This window comes from Callithrix jacchus, chromosome 7 (assembly GCF_049354715.1).
Source record: "Callithrix jacchus isolate 240 chromosome 7, calJac240_pri, whole genome shotgun sequence".
Classification (NCBI taxonomy): Eukaryota; Metazoa; Chordata; class Mammalia; order Primates; family Cebidae; genus Callithrix; species Callithrix jacchus.
Window position 1 is genome coordinate 82,831,240 of NC_133508.1, and position 15,971 is coordinate 82,847,210.

Consider the following 15,971-nt stretch of genomic DNA (forward strand, 5'->3'; position numbering starts at 1 on the left):
AATTGCCCAGTCTCAGGTATGTCCTTAACACTAGCGTAAAAACAGACTAATACAAATGGATACCTACAGGAGTACTTACTTCACTGGGTTTTTCTGTTAATTAAATGTGACAATACATGTAAAGGACAAGGACATTCCCTGACATTATCTTGGTAAGCACTCAACAGATGATGGCTATAAGCTTTTCCAACACACAAAGTTTTGCTATGCTCTGAACCCTTATGGTAACAACTGTCCACATTATTCCCTTGTCACTCAATATGTGGCTTTATATTACTATTAAAAATTCATAGGCTGGACATATATCTGTAATCCCAGCACTTAGGGAAGCTGAGGTGGAAGGATTGCTTAACTCCAGGAGTTCAAGACCCCATCTCTACAAAAATTTTTTAAAAATTAGCCAGTGCGGTGGCACTTGCCTATAGTCCTAGCAACTCAGGAGGCTGAGGCAAGAGGGTTCCTTGAGCCTAGGAGGCTGAGGATGCCATAAGCCATGATCACGCCACTTCATTCTGGGCAACACAGCAAGACCCTGCCTCAAAAAATAACAAAAAATAAAAATAAAACAGGCTGGGCGTGGTGGCTCATGCCTGTAATTTTCCAGCACTTTGGGAGGCTGAGGCCAGCAGATCACCTGAGGCCAGGAGTTCAGGACCAGTCTGGGCAACTTGGTGAAACCCTGTCTCTACTAAAAATACAAAAATCAGCTGAGCATGCTGCCAGTAGCCTGTAATCCCAGCTACTTGGGAGGCTGAGGCAGGAGAATCAGTTGAACCCAGGAGGCAGAGGTTGCAGTGAGGAGAGATTGTGCCACTGCACTCTAGCCTGGGTGACAGAGCAAGATTCTGTCTCAAATAAAATAAACAAACAAAATAAAATAAAACTTTATTATTCTACTTTACTTCCTTCTTCAATGAACTAAAAATCATCTTGTTTCTTCATCGTTAATAAAAATTACCATTTATTGAAAGTCCACCATATGCCAAGATAGATATTTCTTAATTCTCTAGCATTCCAACAAGATATTACTCAGTTTATAGAAAACAGACTGAGAAGAGTTAAGTAATTCACCCAAAGTTATACAGCTAATAAATAGCCAATACAGAATTCAAGCCCATGGTTTTAACCATTAAGCTACACTGCCTCACAGCATTTAGCTCTAAACTCATACACACAGAAATACACTAATACTGTGGTGCCAATATGAGAAATAATTTTGCTTTTCCATTGCATATCATTTAGTTGTATTATTATCCACTTTTGCATGTCTCAACCCACTATAATCTAGCTTAGTTTCTAATCCTTCCTAAATTTGCTTTGGTGAAGGCTTTTAACATCCTTTTAGCTATCGAATCCAATACTTCTTCTGCCACTCATTCTTTTTGTATAATCTCATTCTCAGCATCTACCATCAACTACACACCTACACCTCCCAAATCCTTTCTATACCAAGTTCCAAATCCAAATAATCAGTTGTCTGCCCCTCGGAGAGCTCCACTTGTGTTCTCACAGGAACCTCAAACTCACTGGTTCCAACCCTAAACTCTCCTCATGTACTTCTTCTTTTGGTGAAAAACACCATCTTCCAGTCTTTCATGCCAGAAATCTAGGAATAATCTTTGACTTCTTGTACACCTACCCTATCTTGTCAGGCATAAAGTCCTTAGCATTCCATGACCTCCCCCTTCTTTCCGGCTATTTCTCAGGTCCAGGCCCTCATTATCATTTAGCCTGATGACCACAATCATTGCAGTCATGTGCAAGTCAGGCTGGTGTTCCTGCCTACAGTCCTGTTCTACCACAGTTTATTCTCAGACTGCTGTCAAAGTTGATATTCAATTCACAAAATTATTCGATGAGCACCCATTATGTACTCCCATACATAGGTAGGTACTAAGGCTACCAGGGAAAATAAGCCACCATGCCCGCTCTCAATGATATACAGTTGAGTGGGCATGACATTCAGTAAATGTTACACTAGGGATCAGGACCAGACACTGTAGGGGCCCAAAATAAAGCCCTTAAATTGGTCACCAGAATCAAGGAACAGTTTTTGGAAAAGGTGGTATCTAACCTGAAGTCCTAATGGATGAGGAGTTAATTTGGGGGAATGAAGAAAGAGCAGAGGAGAGAGTAGTTCAATTTGGTACCATTAGTGGAAATAGCAAGCAGTTCTAATAGTAGGGCCGTGCAGTTTGAGGGGGTAAAAGCAAACAAGACAGAAATTATTGGGGAAGAAAAGAAATCCTGTCTCACTGATGCCCTTAGAGGTACTAAGTACACTTACCGTTCAATCTCCTTTTCATTCCCCTCTCTCCGAAATCGCTCAATATATTCTTTGCTATGTTGTTCTTGTGTGTGACACTGCTCTTCAAATATTTTAATTGTTTCATTAAAAGCTTCTATTGCTGTCCTCTTCATCTGTATTTCCTAAAGGAGACAAAAAGAAAAACACATTGTAACCTTGGGCTTAAACAAATTTTATAATTCTAGTTATTAATGTAATTCCATATAAGACCTAGTCTTTAAAAAGTCTTTCTCCTTGTTTAGAAGGGCTAAAACAAGACCTTTTATTCAACCCCTACTCTATTACTTATATGTAAAAGACATCATTTAAACTATAAAACAGGCTAGGCGTGGTGGCTCATACCTGTAATCCTAGCATTTTGGGAGGCCGAGGCAAGTGGATCACCTGAGGTCAGGAGTTCGAGACCAGCCTGGCCAGCATGGCAAAAACTCCATCCCTACTAAAAATACAAAAAAATCAGCCAGGAATGGTGTTGGGTGCCTGTAATCCCAGCTACTCAGAGGCTGAGGCAGAAGAATCACTTAAACCTGGGAGGCGAAGGTTGCAATGAGCTGAGATCGTGCCATTGCACTCCAGCCTGAGTGACAGAGCAAGACTCTGTCTCCAAAAAAAAAAAAGAGTTCTTTATATGGCTGTCTCTCTTTCCTTATCTCCCAATCACACCAACTCACTCTATCCTGGCTTTGGTACTTACCATTCCACATACTACTATTTTCAAGGTCACCAATGATCTCCTCATTGCCAAATTGCTCTCTTATTCCAAACCATCACCATTTTCCCTAAAATTATATGTCATCCAGATGTCAAATATCCTCATGCAGCCTATTCTCACCCTTGCCAATTCTGACTCAAGGTACACTATCTCTTCCCATTCTCCGCGAAGAATTCACTTACACTAAAGCAATCTAGATTTTACCTAATTTCACAGGAAAAACAGAGGAGTTTTATAAGACATATCTCAACAACTCTTTAACCCCCCTTTAATATTTACTTTCCTTACACATTTACTATACTGCTAATTACTGAGTTCCCCTGTCCCTCTTGCCTCCCAAAGCTTTAAGCCTCCACAGCTCTTCTCTGCCCAACTGCTACTCCAGTCTTGCTTCCAGTTCTCACAAGGGAAATTTATAGCTTCTACCTAGCGGCTTTTTTGGTTGCATCCATCTACCCACCCCCATACCTAACTGCCCAACCAGGATTCCCAGTCCAGCACCAGTCTCACATCAGCTGCTCAGGGCTCCTATTCTGCAGTTAAATCTTCCAATATTACTGAACATGGGGGCAACCTATGGAGCTTTCTCTGCTTTCTCCAGTCATGGCAAGAAAGCAGATAGACAGCTCTACACAAGCCAAAGCCACACGCAACAGTGGCCTTTCTTTTCTAGTTTCTGTTCCTAGGATGATGATTAGCCCTCCTCTAGACCTCAGTTCATACAATGAGTTTGACTCCAAGCCCCTGCCAAGGGAGAAGTACTTTTGGTTCATTATCTCGCATGAATTCATTCAACAAATAATTGAACACTAACTAAATACCAGCTATTATTTGAAGCATTTGGGATACAGGAGCAAACAAGCTTAGACAAAGGTGTCTACCCTCCTAGAACTTAAGAGTTTAGGGATTATATGAGCAGACATAATAAGTAAGTAAATTAAATAGTTTGTTAGAAGGTGAGAATTATTATTTAAAAAAGAAAAGTAGAGTGGCAAAGAAGATTAGAATGTAAGATGCAACTTTAAAAATGGGCAAGGTATGACTAGATATTTCTCAAAAGACATATAAATGGAAACAGGTATATGAAAAGCTATACAACATCACTGATCATCAGAGAAATGCAAATCAAAACTACATTGAGATATCATACCTTCCCAGTTAAAATGGCCTTTATCTGAAAATCAGGCATTTTCAGGTAGGCCTTACTGAGACAAAAGACATCTGAGAAGACTTGAAGGAGTATCAGAGTTAGCCAAGTGACCATCTGGAAGAAAAGTGTTCCAGGCAAAGAAATACCCAGTGCAAATACTTGAAGGTGGGAAGTAGGACTGCTGGATTTTAAGGTAGCTCTATTTTTCATTTTTTGAGGAACCTCTACACTGTTCTCCACAGTCGCTGCACTAATTTACATTCCCACCAATAATGTACGAGGGTTCTCTTTTTTCTGCTTCCTCTCTAGCATTTTTATTGCCTGATTTTCAGATAAAGGTCATTTTAAATGGGAAGATATGATATCTCAATGTAGTTTTGATTTGCATTTCTCTGATGATCAGTGATGTTGTGTAGCTTTTCATATACCTGTTTCCATTTATATGTCTTTTGAGAAATATCTAGTCATACCTTTTGCCCATTTTTAAATCAAATTATTAGATTTTGTCCTATAGAGCTGTTTGAGCTCCTTATATATTCTGGTTATTAATATATTGTCAGACAGGCAGTTTACAAATATTTTTCCCATTCTGTGGGTTATCTCTTCACTTTACTGATTGTTTCTTTTGCTGTGCAGAAGCATTTAAATTTAACATAATCCCATGTGTCCATCTTTGCTTTAGTTACCTGTGTTTTTGAGGTATTACTCTAATCTGCACAGTCCATTACCCTGGAAAGTTTCCCCAATGTTTTCTTGTAGTATTTTCAAATTTTGAGACTTAGATTTAAGTCTTTAACCCACTTTGATTTGATTTTTTTTTAATATGGTGAGAGACGGGAGTCTAGTTTCATTATTTTGCATATGAATGAAACTAGTTTTCCTGGCACCAATTATTGAAGAGACTCTCCTTTCCCCAATATATGTTCTTGGCACCTTTGTCAAAAATTATTTCATTGTAGGTATATGGATTTATCTCTGGGTTCTCTATTCTGTTCCACTGATCTATGTATCTGTTTTTATGCCAGTACCATGCTGTTTAGGTTACTAAGGCTCTGTAGTATAATTTAATGTCAGATAATGTGATTCCTCCAGTTTTGTTCTTTTTGCTTACAATGGTTTTGCCTGTTCTCAGTCTTCGTGGTTCCATATAAATTTTAGGATTTTTTTTTATTTCTGTGAAGAATGTCATTGGTATTTTGATAGAGATAGCATTAAATCTGTAGATTGCTTTGGGTAGGTAGTATGGACATTTTAAACAATCTTTATTCTTCTATCCATGAATACAAAATAGCTAGGCTGGGTGCAGTGGTTCACTCCTGTAATCCTAGTACTTTGGGGTGGCTAAAGAAGGCAGATCACGTGAGGTAGGGAGATCAAGACCAGCCTGACCAACATGGAGAAACCCCACCTCTACTAAAAAAATACAAAATTAGCCAGGCATGGTGGTGCATGTCTGTAATACCAGCTATTCAGGAGGCTGAGGCAGGAGAATCCCTTGAACCCAGGAGGCGGAGGTTGCAGTGAGCTGAGATTGCATGCCAGCCTGGGCAACAAGAGGAAAACTCTGTCTCAAAAAATATATGTATATATATCTTTCCATTTTTTTGATGTCTTCTTCAATTTTTTGCATAAATGTTTTATAGTTTTCATTATAGATATCTTTCACCTCTTTAGTTTAGTTCATTCCCAGCTATTTTATTTGTCACTACTATAAATGGGATTACTTTCTTGGTTTCTTTTTCATGTTATTTGCTGTTGGCATATAGAAATGCTACTGATGTTTGTATGTTGATTTTATATCTTGCAACTTTACTGAATTGATCAGTTCTAAGTTTCTGGGTGGAGTTTCTGGCTTTTGACAAATACAAAATCATATCATCTGCAAACAAGGATAATTTCACTTCTTCCTTTCCAATTTGGATGCTCTTTATTTCTTTCTTTTGTCTGATTACTCTACCTAGGACTTCCAGTCCTATGTTGAATAACAGTGGTGAAAGTGGACATCCTTGTTGTGTTCCTGACTGTAAAAGAAAACCTTCCAGTTTTTCTCCATTCACTGTGATACTAGCTATGGGTCGGTTGTATATGGCTTTTATTATGCTGAGGTATGTTTCCTCTATACCCACTTTTGTGATGGTTTTTATCATGAAGGGATGTTGAATTTTATCAAACACATTTTTGAGCATCAATTGAAATGATCTTGTGGTTTTTCTCCTTCATTCTATTGATATGATATATCAGTTAATTGATTCACATATGTTGAACCATCCTTGCATCTCTGGGATAAATCCCACCTGTTCATGATGAATGACCAAAAAGTTGAAAACAAGATAAATAAACACAGCCTACCGAAACATAGGATGCAGCAAAAGCAATGCTCACGTGAAATGTATACCTGTAAACATCTAACTTGAAAAAGAAAGGTTAGACATGATGGTTCACATCTGTAATCCCAGCGCTTTGGGAGGCCAAGGTGGCTGGAACACATGAAGTCAGGCGTTTGAGACCAGCCTGGCCAACATGGTGAAACCCCATCTCTACCAAAAAATGCAAAAACTAACCAGGCATGGTGGGTGCATGCCTGTAGTCCCAGCTACTCAGGAGGCTGAGTTAGGAGAATTGCTTGAACCCAGGAAGTAGAGGTTGCAGTGAGCCAAGATTCCGCCACTGCACTCCAGCCTGAGCAACAGAGCAAGACTCCATTTAAAAAAAAAGAAAAAGCTCTCAAATCAATAACCTAACTGTATATATTAAGGAACCAGAAAAAAAGTGAGTGGCAAAATAAACTCACAGCTAGGCTGGGCATGGTGGCTCACACCTGTAATTCCAGCACGTTGGGAGGCGGCCAAGGCAGGTAAATCACCTGAGATCAGGAGTTCAAGACCAGCCTGGTCAACATATGAAACCTCGTCTCTACTAAAAATACAAAAATTAGCTGCGCGTGGTGGCACATGCTTGTAATCCCAGCTACTCAGGAGGCTGAGGCAGGAGAATCTTCTGTACTGGGGAGGTGGAGGTTGCAGTGAGCTGAGATCATGCCACTGTACTCCAGCCTGGGTGGCAGAGTGAGATTCCATCTCAAAAAAGAAAGAAAGAAAGAAAAAAACCCAAACCTAGCACAAGGAAGGAAATAATAAAGATTACAGGAGAGATAAATGGAGTAGAGAATTAGAAAAACAAAAAAAATTGGCCGGGCGCGGTGGCTCATGCCTATAATCCCAGCATTTTGGGAGGCTGAGGAGGGTGGATCACCTGAGGTCAGGATTTCAAGACCAGCCTGGCCAACAGGGTGAAACCCCATGTCTACCAAAAATACAAAAAATTTGCCAAGCATGGTGTCAAGCACCTGTAATCCCAGCTACTCGGGAGGCTTAGGTAGGAGAATTGCTTGAACCCGGAAGGTGGAGGTTTCAGTGAGCTAAAATCATGCCATTGCACTCCAGCCTAGGCAACGAGAGTGAAACCCTGTCTCAAAAAAAAAAAAAAAAAGAAAGAAAGAAAAATCAACAAAACCAAAAATTGGTTGTTTGAAAAGATCAACAAACTTAGCAAACCTTTAGATAGATTGACTAAGAAAAACAGAGAATGCACAAATTACTGAAATCAGAAATGAAAGCGGGGACAAACAAAAATAAAAAGAATTAGGCCGGGCGCGGTGGCTCACACCTATAATCCCAGCACTTTGGGAGGCCGAGGCGGGTGGGTCACGAAGTCAAGAGATTGAGACCATCCTGGTCAACAAGGTGAAAACCCGTCTCTACTAAAAATACAAAAATTAGCTGGGCATGGTGTCAAGCACCTGTAATCCCAGCTACTAGGGAGGCTGAGGCAGAAGAATTGCTTGAACCCAGAAGGCAGAGGTTGCAGTGAGCCGAGATCGTGCCATTGCACTCCAGTCTGAGTAACAACAGTGAAACTCCGTCTTAAAATAAATAAATAAATTAATAATAAAAAGAATTCTGAAAGAATGCTATAAATAACTAACTATATGCTGGCCAGGCACAGTGGCTCATGACTGTAATCCCAGCACTTTGGGAGGCTGAGGTGGGAGAATTCCTTGAACCCAGGAATTAGAGACCAGCCTGGGCAACATAGTGAGACCTCATCTCTACAAATTTTTTAAAAAGCCAGGCATGGTGGCATGCACCTGTGGGCCCCAGCTAGTCAGGAGGCTAAGGTGTGAGGATCACTTCAAGCCCTGGTGGTTGAGGTTGCAGTGAGCTGTGATCATGCCACTGCACTCCAGCCTGGGTGACAGAGCAAGATCCTGTCTCAAAAGATAATAAATAAATGAATAAATAACTGAATGCCAATAAACTGGATAACCTAGATTAAATGGACAAGTTCCTAGAAGTATACAAACTACAAAACTGAGTCAAGAAGTAATAGAACATTTGCATAAATCTTTTTACCTTATTGAATTTCTACCTTATCGCAGGTAAGGAGATGTAATCAGTAATCAAAAATCTCCCGACAAAGAAAAGCCCATGGCTTCACTCGTAAATCTATCAAATATTTAAAGAAGAATTAATACCAATACTTCTCAAACTCTTCCAAAAAGTAGAAGAGAAGGGAATACTTCTTAACACATTCTAAGAGGCCATTATCACTCTGATAGAAAGTCAGACCAAGACACTACAAGAAAACTACAGACCATTATCCTTTATGATACAAAAATCCTCAACAAGCTACTAGCAAACTGAATTCAACAGAATACTAAGAAGACTATACATGACAAGCACCTGGAATTTATCCAAAGAATGCAAGAGGAGTGGTTCAAAGAGCAAAAATCAGTCAACATAATATACCACATTAAAGAATGAAGGAAAAAAAAAAAAAACACGATCTTAAATGATATAGAAAAACATCTGACAAAATTCAACACTCTTTCATGGTAAAATCAACACTGAATACGGTAGAAATAAAAAGGAACTCTTCAACATGATGAAGATGCTAAAGACTAAATTGTGTCCCCCAAAAAGTTACGAAGTCCTAATCTCTGCGAGCTCAGAATATGATTTTTTTTTTTTTTTTTTGAGATGTAGTCTCTCTGTGTCACCCAGGCTGAAGTACAGTGGCATGATCTCAGCTCGCTGCAATCTCCACCTCCCAGATTCAAGTGATTCTCCTGCCTCAGTCTCCCAAGTAGCTGGGATTACAGGCATGCACCACCACGCCCAGCTAATTTTTGTATTTTTAGTAGAGACAGCGTTTCACCATGTTGGCCAGGCTGGTCTCGAACTCCTGACTTCAAGTGATCCACCCACCTCAACCTCCCAAAGTGCTGGAATTAGAGGCATGAGCCACCATGCCCAGCCTCCGAATGTGATCTTATTAAAAAACAGGGTCTTCACAGATATTAGTAAATTAAGATGAGGTAATACTGGTTAGGATAGACCTTAATCAGTGACTGGCTCTTCGTAAGAGAAAACAGATAGATATACACAGAGAGAATGCCATTAATAATGGGGACAGAGATTGGCGCAACATAGCTACAAAACAAGAACTGTCAGCAACCAACCACCAGAAACTAGGAAGAAGCAAGGAAGGATCCTCCCCAGACCATTCAGAAAAGGCATGGCCTGGCCCTTGCAACACCTTGATTTTGAAACTTCTAGTCTCCTGAATAGAGCAATAATAAAATTTTTGGTGCCCAGTTTCTGGTATTTGGTTACAGCAGATCTAGGAAACTAATATAGCCATATATGAAAAACTCAAGGCTAAAAATCATAATCATGAAAGACTGAAAGTTTTCTATTTAAGATCAGGAATAAGACAAAGATGTTCACTCTCACCACTTTTATTAAGCACAGTACTGAAAGTTCCGGTCAGAATAATTAAGCAATAAAAATAAACAAAACAACCAAATTGGAAAGGAAGAAATAAAACTATCTCAAAAGACATGATCTTGGACAGGTGCGGTGGCTCACACCTGGAATCCCAGCACTTTGGGAGGCTGAGGTGGATGGATCACCTGAGGTCAAGAGTTTTTTGTTGTTGTTTTTTTTTTTGAGACGGAGTTTCGCTCTTGTTACCCAGGCTGGTGTGCAATGGCGCGATCTCGGCTCACCGCAACCTCCGCCCCCTGGGTTCAGGCAATTCTCCTGCCTCAGCCTCCTGAGTAGCTGGGATTACAGGCACATGCCACCGTGCCCAGCTAATTTTTTGTAATTTTTAGTAGAGACAGGGTTTCACCATGTTGACCAGGATGGTCTCAATCTGCCGACCTCGTGATCCACCCGCCTCGGCCTCCCAAAGTGCTGGGATTACAGGCTTGAGCCACCGCGCCTGGCCGAGGTCAAGAGTTTGAGACTCAGCCTGGCCAACATGGTACAACCCCATCTCTACTAAAAATATAAAAATTAGCCAGGCATGGTAACAGACACCTGTTAATCCCAGCCACCCCAGAAGCTGAGACGAAGAATCACTTCAACCCGCAAGGCGGAGGTTGCAGTGAGCCAAGATTGTGCTACTGCACTCCAGCCTGGGCGACAGAGCAAGACTCTGCCTCAAAATGAGAGAGAGAGAGAGGAGAGAGAGAGAGAGAGTGTGTGTGTGTGTGTGTGTGAGAGAGAGAGAGAGAGAGATCAGCAAAGTTGCAGGTACAAACAAAATCAGGTTTTTTTTTTTTTTTTTTTTTGGGGGTTCAAGTGATTCTCCTGTCTCTTGAGTAGCTGAGATTACAGGCACATAGAGATGGGGTTTCTCCATGTTGGCTAGGATGAGTTCATGTCCTTTACAGGGACATGAAGTTGGAAACCATAATTCTCAGCAAACTAACACAAGAACAGAAAACCAACCACCACAAGTTCTCACTCATAAGTGGGAGTTGAACAATGAGTACACACGGACACAGGGAGGGGAACATCACACACTGGGAACTGTCAAGGGGTGGGGGGCTAGGAGAGGGACAGCAGTAGGAGAAATACCTAATGTAGATGACAGGGTGATGGATGCAGCCAACCACCATGGCACATGTATACCTATGTAATAAACCTGCATGTTCTGCACATGCACCCCAGAACTTAAAGTACAATAAAAAAAAACAACTAAAACTCAATAATAATAAACTACCACCAATGAAATGGCATGAGTTCAAGGTTACAGTGAGCTATGATCATGCCACTGCACAATTACTAGTATGGCTATTTTTTGAAAATACAAAAAATAATAAGTGCTAGGGAAGATATGGAGAAACTGTAAGCCATGTGCACTGCTAGTGGGAATGTAAAACAGGTTAGCCGCTCTGAAAACAGTTCAGCAGTTTCTCAAAAGGTTACACATAGAACTACCAAAAATACTAGTTAGATATCCAAAGGAACTGAAAGCAGAAATTCAAACAGATATTTGTATGCCAATGTTCACAGCAGCATTATTCACAACCAAAAGCTGGAAACAACCCAAATCAACAGATGAATAGATAAACAAAATTTGATATATATACATAATGAAATATTACTCAGCCATAAAAAGAATAAATTTTGATATATCCTACAACATGAACAGATCTTGAAAGCTTAAAGAATAAGCTAGACACAGAGGGACAAACATATTATTCCACTTATATAAGGTACCTACAGCTGACAAATTCATAGAATTAGAAAGTGAGAGTTGGAGCAGGGTGTGGTGGCACACACCTGTAGTCCCAGCTACTTGGAGGACTAAGGCAGAAGGATCACTTGAGCCCAGGAGTTTAAGTCCAGTCTGGACAACATCAACATACTGAGACCTCATCTCAAAAAATATATATATTTTTTGGCTGGGTGCAGTGGCTCACTTCTGTAAGCCCAGCACTTTGGGAGTCTGAGGAGGGTAGGTAACTTGAGGTCAAAAGTTCAAGACCACCCTGGTCAACATGGCAAAACCCAGTCTCTACTAAAAATACAAAAATTAACAGGTATGGTGGGAGGCACCTGTAATCCCAGCTACTTGGGGGGCTGAGGCAAGAGAATTGCTTGAACCTGGGAGACAAAGGTCACAGTGAGCCAAGATAGTGCTACTACACTCCAGCCTGGGCAATGGAATGAGACGCTGTCTCAAAAGAATAAATAAATTAAATTAAAAAAATAATAATAAAGAGCTGGCTGGGTGCGGTGGCTCATGCCTGTAATCCCAGCACTTTGGGAGGCTGAGGCAGGCGGATCACCTGAGGTCAGAAGTTCGAGATTAGCCTAGCCAACGTGGTAAAACCCTGTCTCTACTAAAAATAGAAATATTTGCCAGGCATGGTGGTGCATGCCTGTAATCCCAGCTATTGGGGAGGCTGAGGCAGGAAAACTGCTTGAACCCGGGAGGCGGAGGTTGCAGTGAACTGAGATGGTGCCACTGCACTCTAGCCTGGGTGACAGAGCAAGATTCTGTCTCATAAAAATATCAATAATACAATTTAAGTCAACAAATGTCCAAAGACTGTAACCTTAATATATTCACTAACAACAAAATTAATTTAAATTAGAAATAAATAATATATTTGAAAGTCCCAAATATTTAAAAATTAAAAATACATATACATGGAGCCAGAGAAAAAAAAATCACAAAGAAAATGATAAATTATTAAAAACTGAATAATAAGGAAAACAGAGTATGACAAAATTTGTGAGATGCATATATGCAGTGCTTAGAAGGAAATAGATTGTTTTAAATGCTTATTTTAGAAAAGAAAGTTTTTAAACCAATGAACAAAATTTCCACCTTCAGAAGCTAGGAAAAGAGAAAACTGAAAGGAAGCAGAAAAACATTTAAAAGAGCAGAAATTCATGAAATAGAAAGTAAACACTAAAAAAAATCCATTATTGTTATCTACTAGAAAGAACCCAGGTTAAGTTATTGTTGCCCTGAGAATTCACTAGGAATTAAGTAGAATCAGCATGGACTAATGCCTCTATAAATCATTTGATATTCAAGAGAATGTACATGAGAAATATAATTAAATATCTTTTCCTAGGCCACTTCCAACCCAAATATTATAAAAGGTAAACTTCTCTGAAGATATCCAGCTTCATAAAAATTCCAAAATATGTAACAACTGACAAACTATGTAACAACTTAGGGCAAATTAAACCAATCCAAGTCTAGCTAAAAAGAAATCAAAGTAGTCAGGCATAAGAAGTCCTAGGAAAGGAACTAGATTATTCTATAGAATTTTGCTCTATATCATAAATATTAAATTATTACTGATTATTAAAGTTAATGATCTAAAAACTGTACGGTTAAGTCTACTAGTAATCCCACAATTTCCGCCATCAGCTCCTTCTTCCTCAGTAAATCCCCACGTTAGCTGAGCACACCTGACCAAATAAAAACTAGATTTCTCAGCCTCCCCTACAGCTAGCTGTGAACTGTAGCAAGGTATGACCATGTGACTTAGTTCTAGCCAGTGGGATTAAAGTGAAAGCAGAGTATGCTCCTTTTAGGAAGTTGTCTTAAAGATAGAGAACCTTTCCTTCTCCTTCCTATTCTTCCTTCCTGTTTACTAGAATATGGTTGTGATGGCTGATATTAAAGTAAGCCCTCTTCCACAGATAGCAAAGCATCAAGACAGAAAACGCCTATAAGTTCTAAGGACAGTGGAGTTACCCTAACAGCCCTGTAGTGCCTATATACACATGAAAGAAAACTAAATTTCTATCTGAAGACTTTATGTTTTCTTGGTCACCTGCGACCAGTTAATATTCACTGATACAATTATATCCCTAACCGATTAAGAAGGGAGGGGAATTTATATCATCCAAGTTTCAAAAAAAAAGCTGTTTAAGCCTTTAAGACATTAAAACAGCAAAAAATCATCAAGTGAATGATAGAAAATTTAATGTAACTAAAATATTGCACACATGCTAGTCAAAAAAACATAAATATACCAACCTGGGATGTTCTAGTATATTCTTCATATAGCCTATCATACTCTTTACTCTTCTCCTGATACTGAGAGTGGTATTCTTGCAGTTTTTTACCTACTGCATCAATATTATCTTCTTTTACCAACTGATCCTATACAGGTAAACAAAAAAAAATAAAGAATGTTAACAATTCTGACATGTGACTTTTTCCACATCTGTTGTTTAAAGGAAAAATATCACCTCAACCATCTACTATTTTTAAACTGTATTTCAACTGTAGAAGTTTAAGCCACTGTATTAATATCAAGCACACAAAGGTACCAAATCCTTTTTATAACATTAAGATCAGCCTTTAAATCACATAAAAATAATTAATACCTTAAAAATTAAGAAATGAAGTATAAGTAGGAAACATAAACATAAGTATTTTTATATAAAGTTAACAAATACATGCAATAAGCTATTACAGAAGGGTAGCCACAAAATAAGTTCCAAAAATATCTAAAATCTTAAGTAGGCACTAGGCACAGTGACTCATGCCTATAATCCCAACACTTTGGGTAGCCGAATCAAGAAGACTGCCTGAGCCCAGGGGTTCAAAACTAGCCTGGGCAACATGGCAAGACCCTATCTCTACAAAATATTTTAAAATAGCCGGAAGTTGTGGCATGCACCTGTGATCACAGCTACTCAAGAGGCTGAGGCAGGAAGACTGCTTGAACCCAGAAAGTCAAGACTGCAGTGAACCATATTCATGCCACTACACTCAAGCCTGGGTCAACAGAGACCCTGTCTCAAAATAAATAAATAAATAACAAAATGGCTAGATTTTTTTTAAACTGATAAACCTGGTAAATAAAATCAAATAATGTTATTAAATAATGACTTGCTCAATAGCTATCAAGGACTTCCATAATCATACCTGTTGGTATCGGGACACTGGGTACATCAGCTTCACATCAAGTTTGGGATTGTACTGAGCAAGAGATTCATGGTGATAGTGGTTAATGAGCTCCACCACAGAATTAAATGTCAGAGGATCAGAAAAGCCATATTTACCATCCCGGTGATAGATCTTTATTAACTTATTATTGCCTCCCTTCCTGTGAACAACAAGACAACAAATGTAGATATTTTTTCCCCCAAATTCAACTGAAATACTGCTTTCATATGGAGATGTGAAAGCTTAGTATCACATAATAAACAAGTTTTACTATGTTAATGATGCTGGAAGGAGCGAAAAGGCATATATTGTGTGTGTAAACATATATACATTATTTTCACATTTTTTTGTCCATAAAATACTTTGGTTATTAAAGATCTACGTATCTACACAGCATTCAGTATGAACAAATGTAGCAAAAAAAAAAAAAATCACTTAAGAAAAATAAAACAGAAGTAAAATCTATTTTTGTTTATATTCTGAATGAATTTTCAAATTTAAATTCTATCAGTATTTTTTTCAGGGAGAATGGAAAAAAAATCTCTTAAGGACCTAAAGATATGTGGTTGTATGTCTCTGTGGGGGGAGCAGAAGCCATCTCTATATGAAGGGGATGATAAACATTTGTTGCACAATCACCAACACACTCAAGGTTTTGTTGTTAATGCACAAACATAATTGAGCTCCTTAATCTATGATTTATAGCTTTGCAATTAATCTAGAATCTTATATTATTTTGTCTTTTACACTTGCTTATAATTCTCAGAAATTACTGTTTAGATCATTACAACACGTAAATGATTCAAGTCATTCAACTGTTTTACAAAGTATAGCTTTTGGAGAGTTATGTATATTAGATGAATGTAATTTCATGCTTGGAGAGTTAAGGCCACCTTGGTTTACTGAGTCATATCTAAATGGTCCCTTAAAAGATAATTTATAACCAAAGTTTAAAACAACAATGTTTTGCAAGACCCATAAGGCATAATCTAAAACAACAGCAGGCTGATTCATAGCAAAAT

At 38.9% G+C, this 15,971-nt stretch overlaps 1 protein-coding gene across 8 annotated transcripts in view; it reads right to left on the bottom strand.

The window, feature by feature from the left end:
- The window catches only part of PIK3R3 (phosphoinositide-3-kinase regulatory subunit 3), a 96,704-nt gene that overhangs the window by 19,698 nt on the left and 61,035 nt on the right, over positions 1–15,971 (bottom strand). For all 8 annotated transcript variants that reach the window (XM_035251324.3, XM_017974688.4, XM_078331614.1 and 5 more), the window contains 3 exons: positions 14,929–15,109; positions 14,032–14,157; positions 2,288–2,430 (listed from right to left, as the gene is read on the bottom strand). In XM_035251324.3, the coding sequence (XP_035107215.1) occupies positions 2,288–2,430; positions 14,032–14,157; positions 14,929–15,109 (450 nt within the window). The remainder of the gene's footprint in view (positions 1–2,287; positions 2,431–14,031; positions 14,158–14,928; positions 15,110–15,971) is intronic.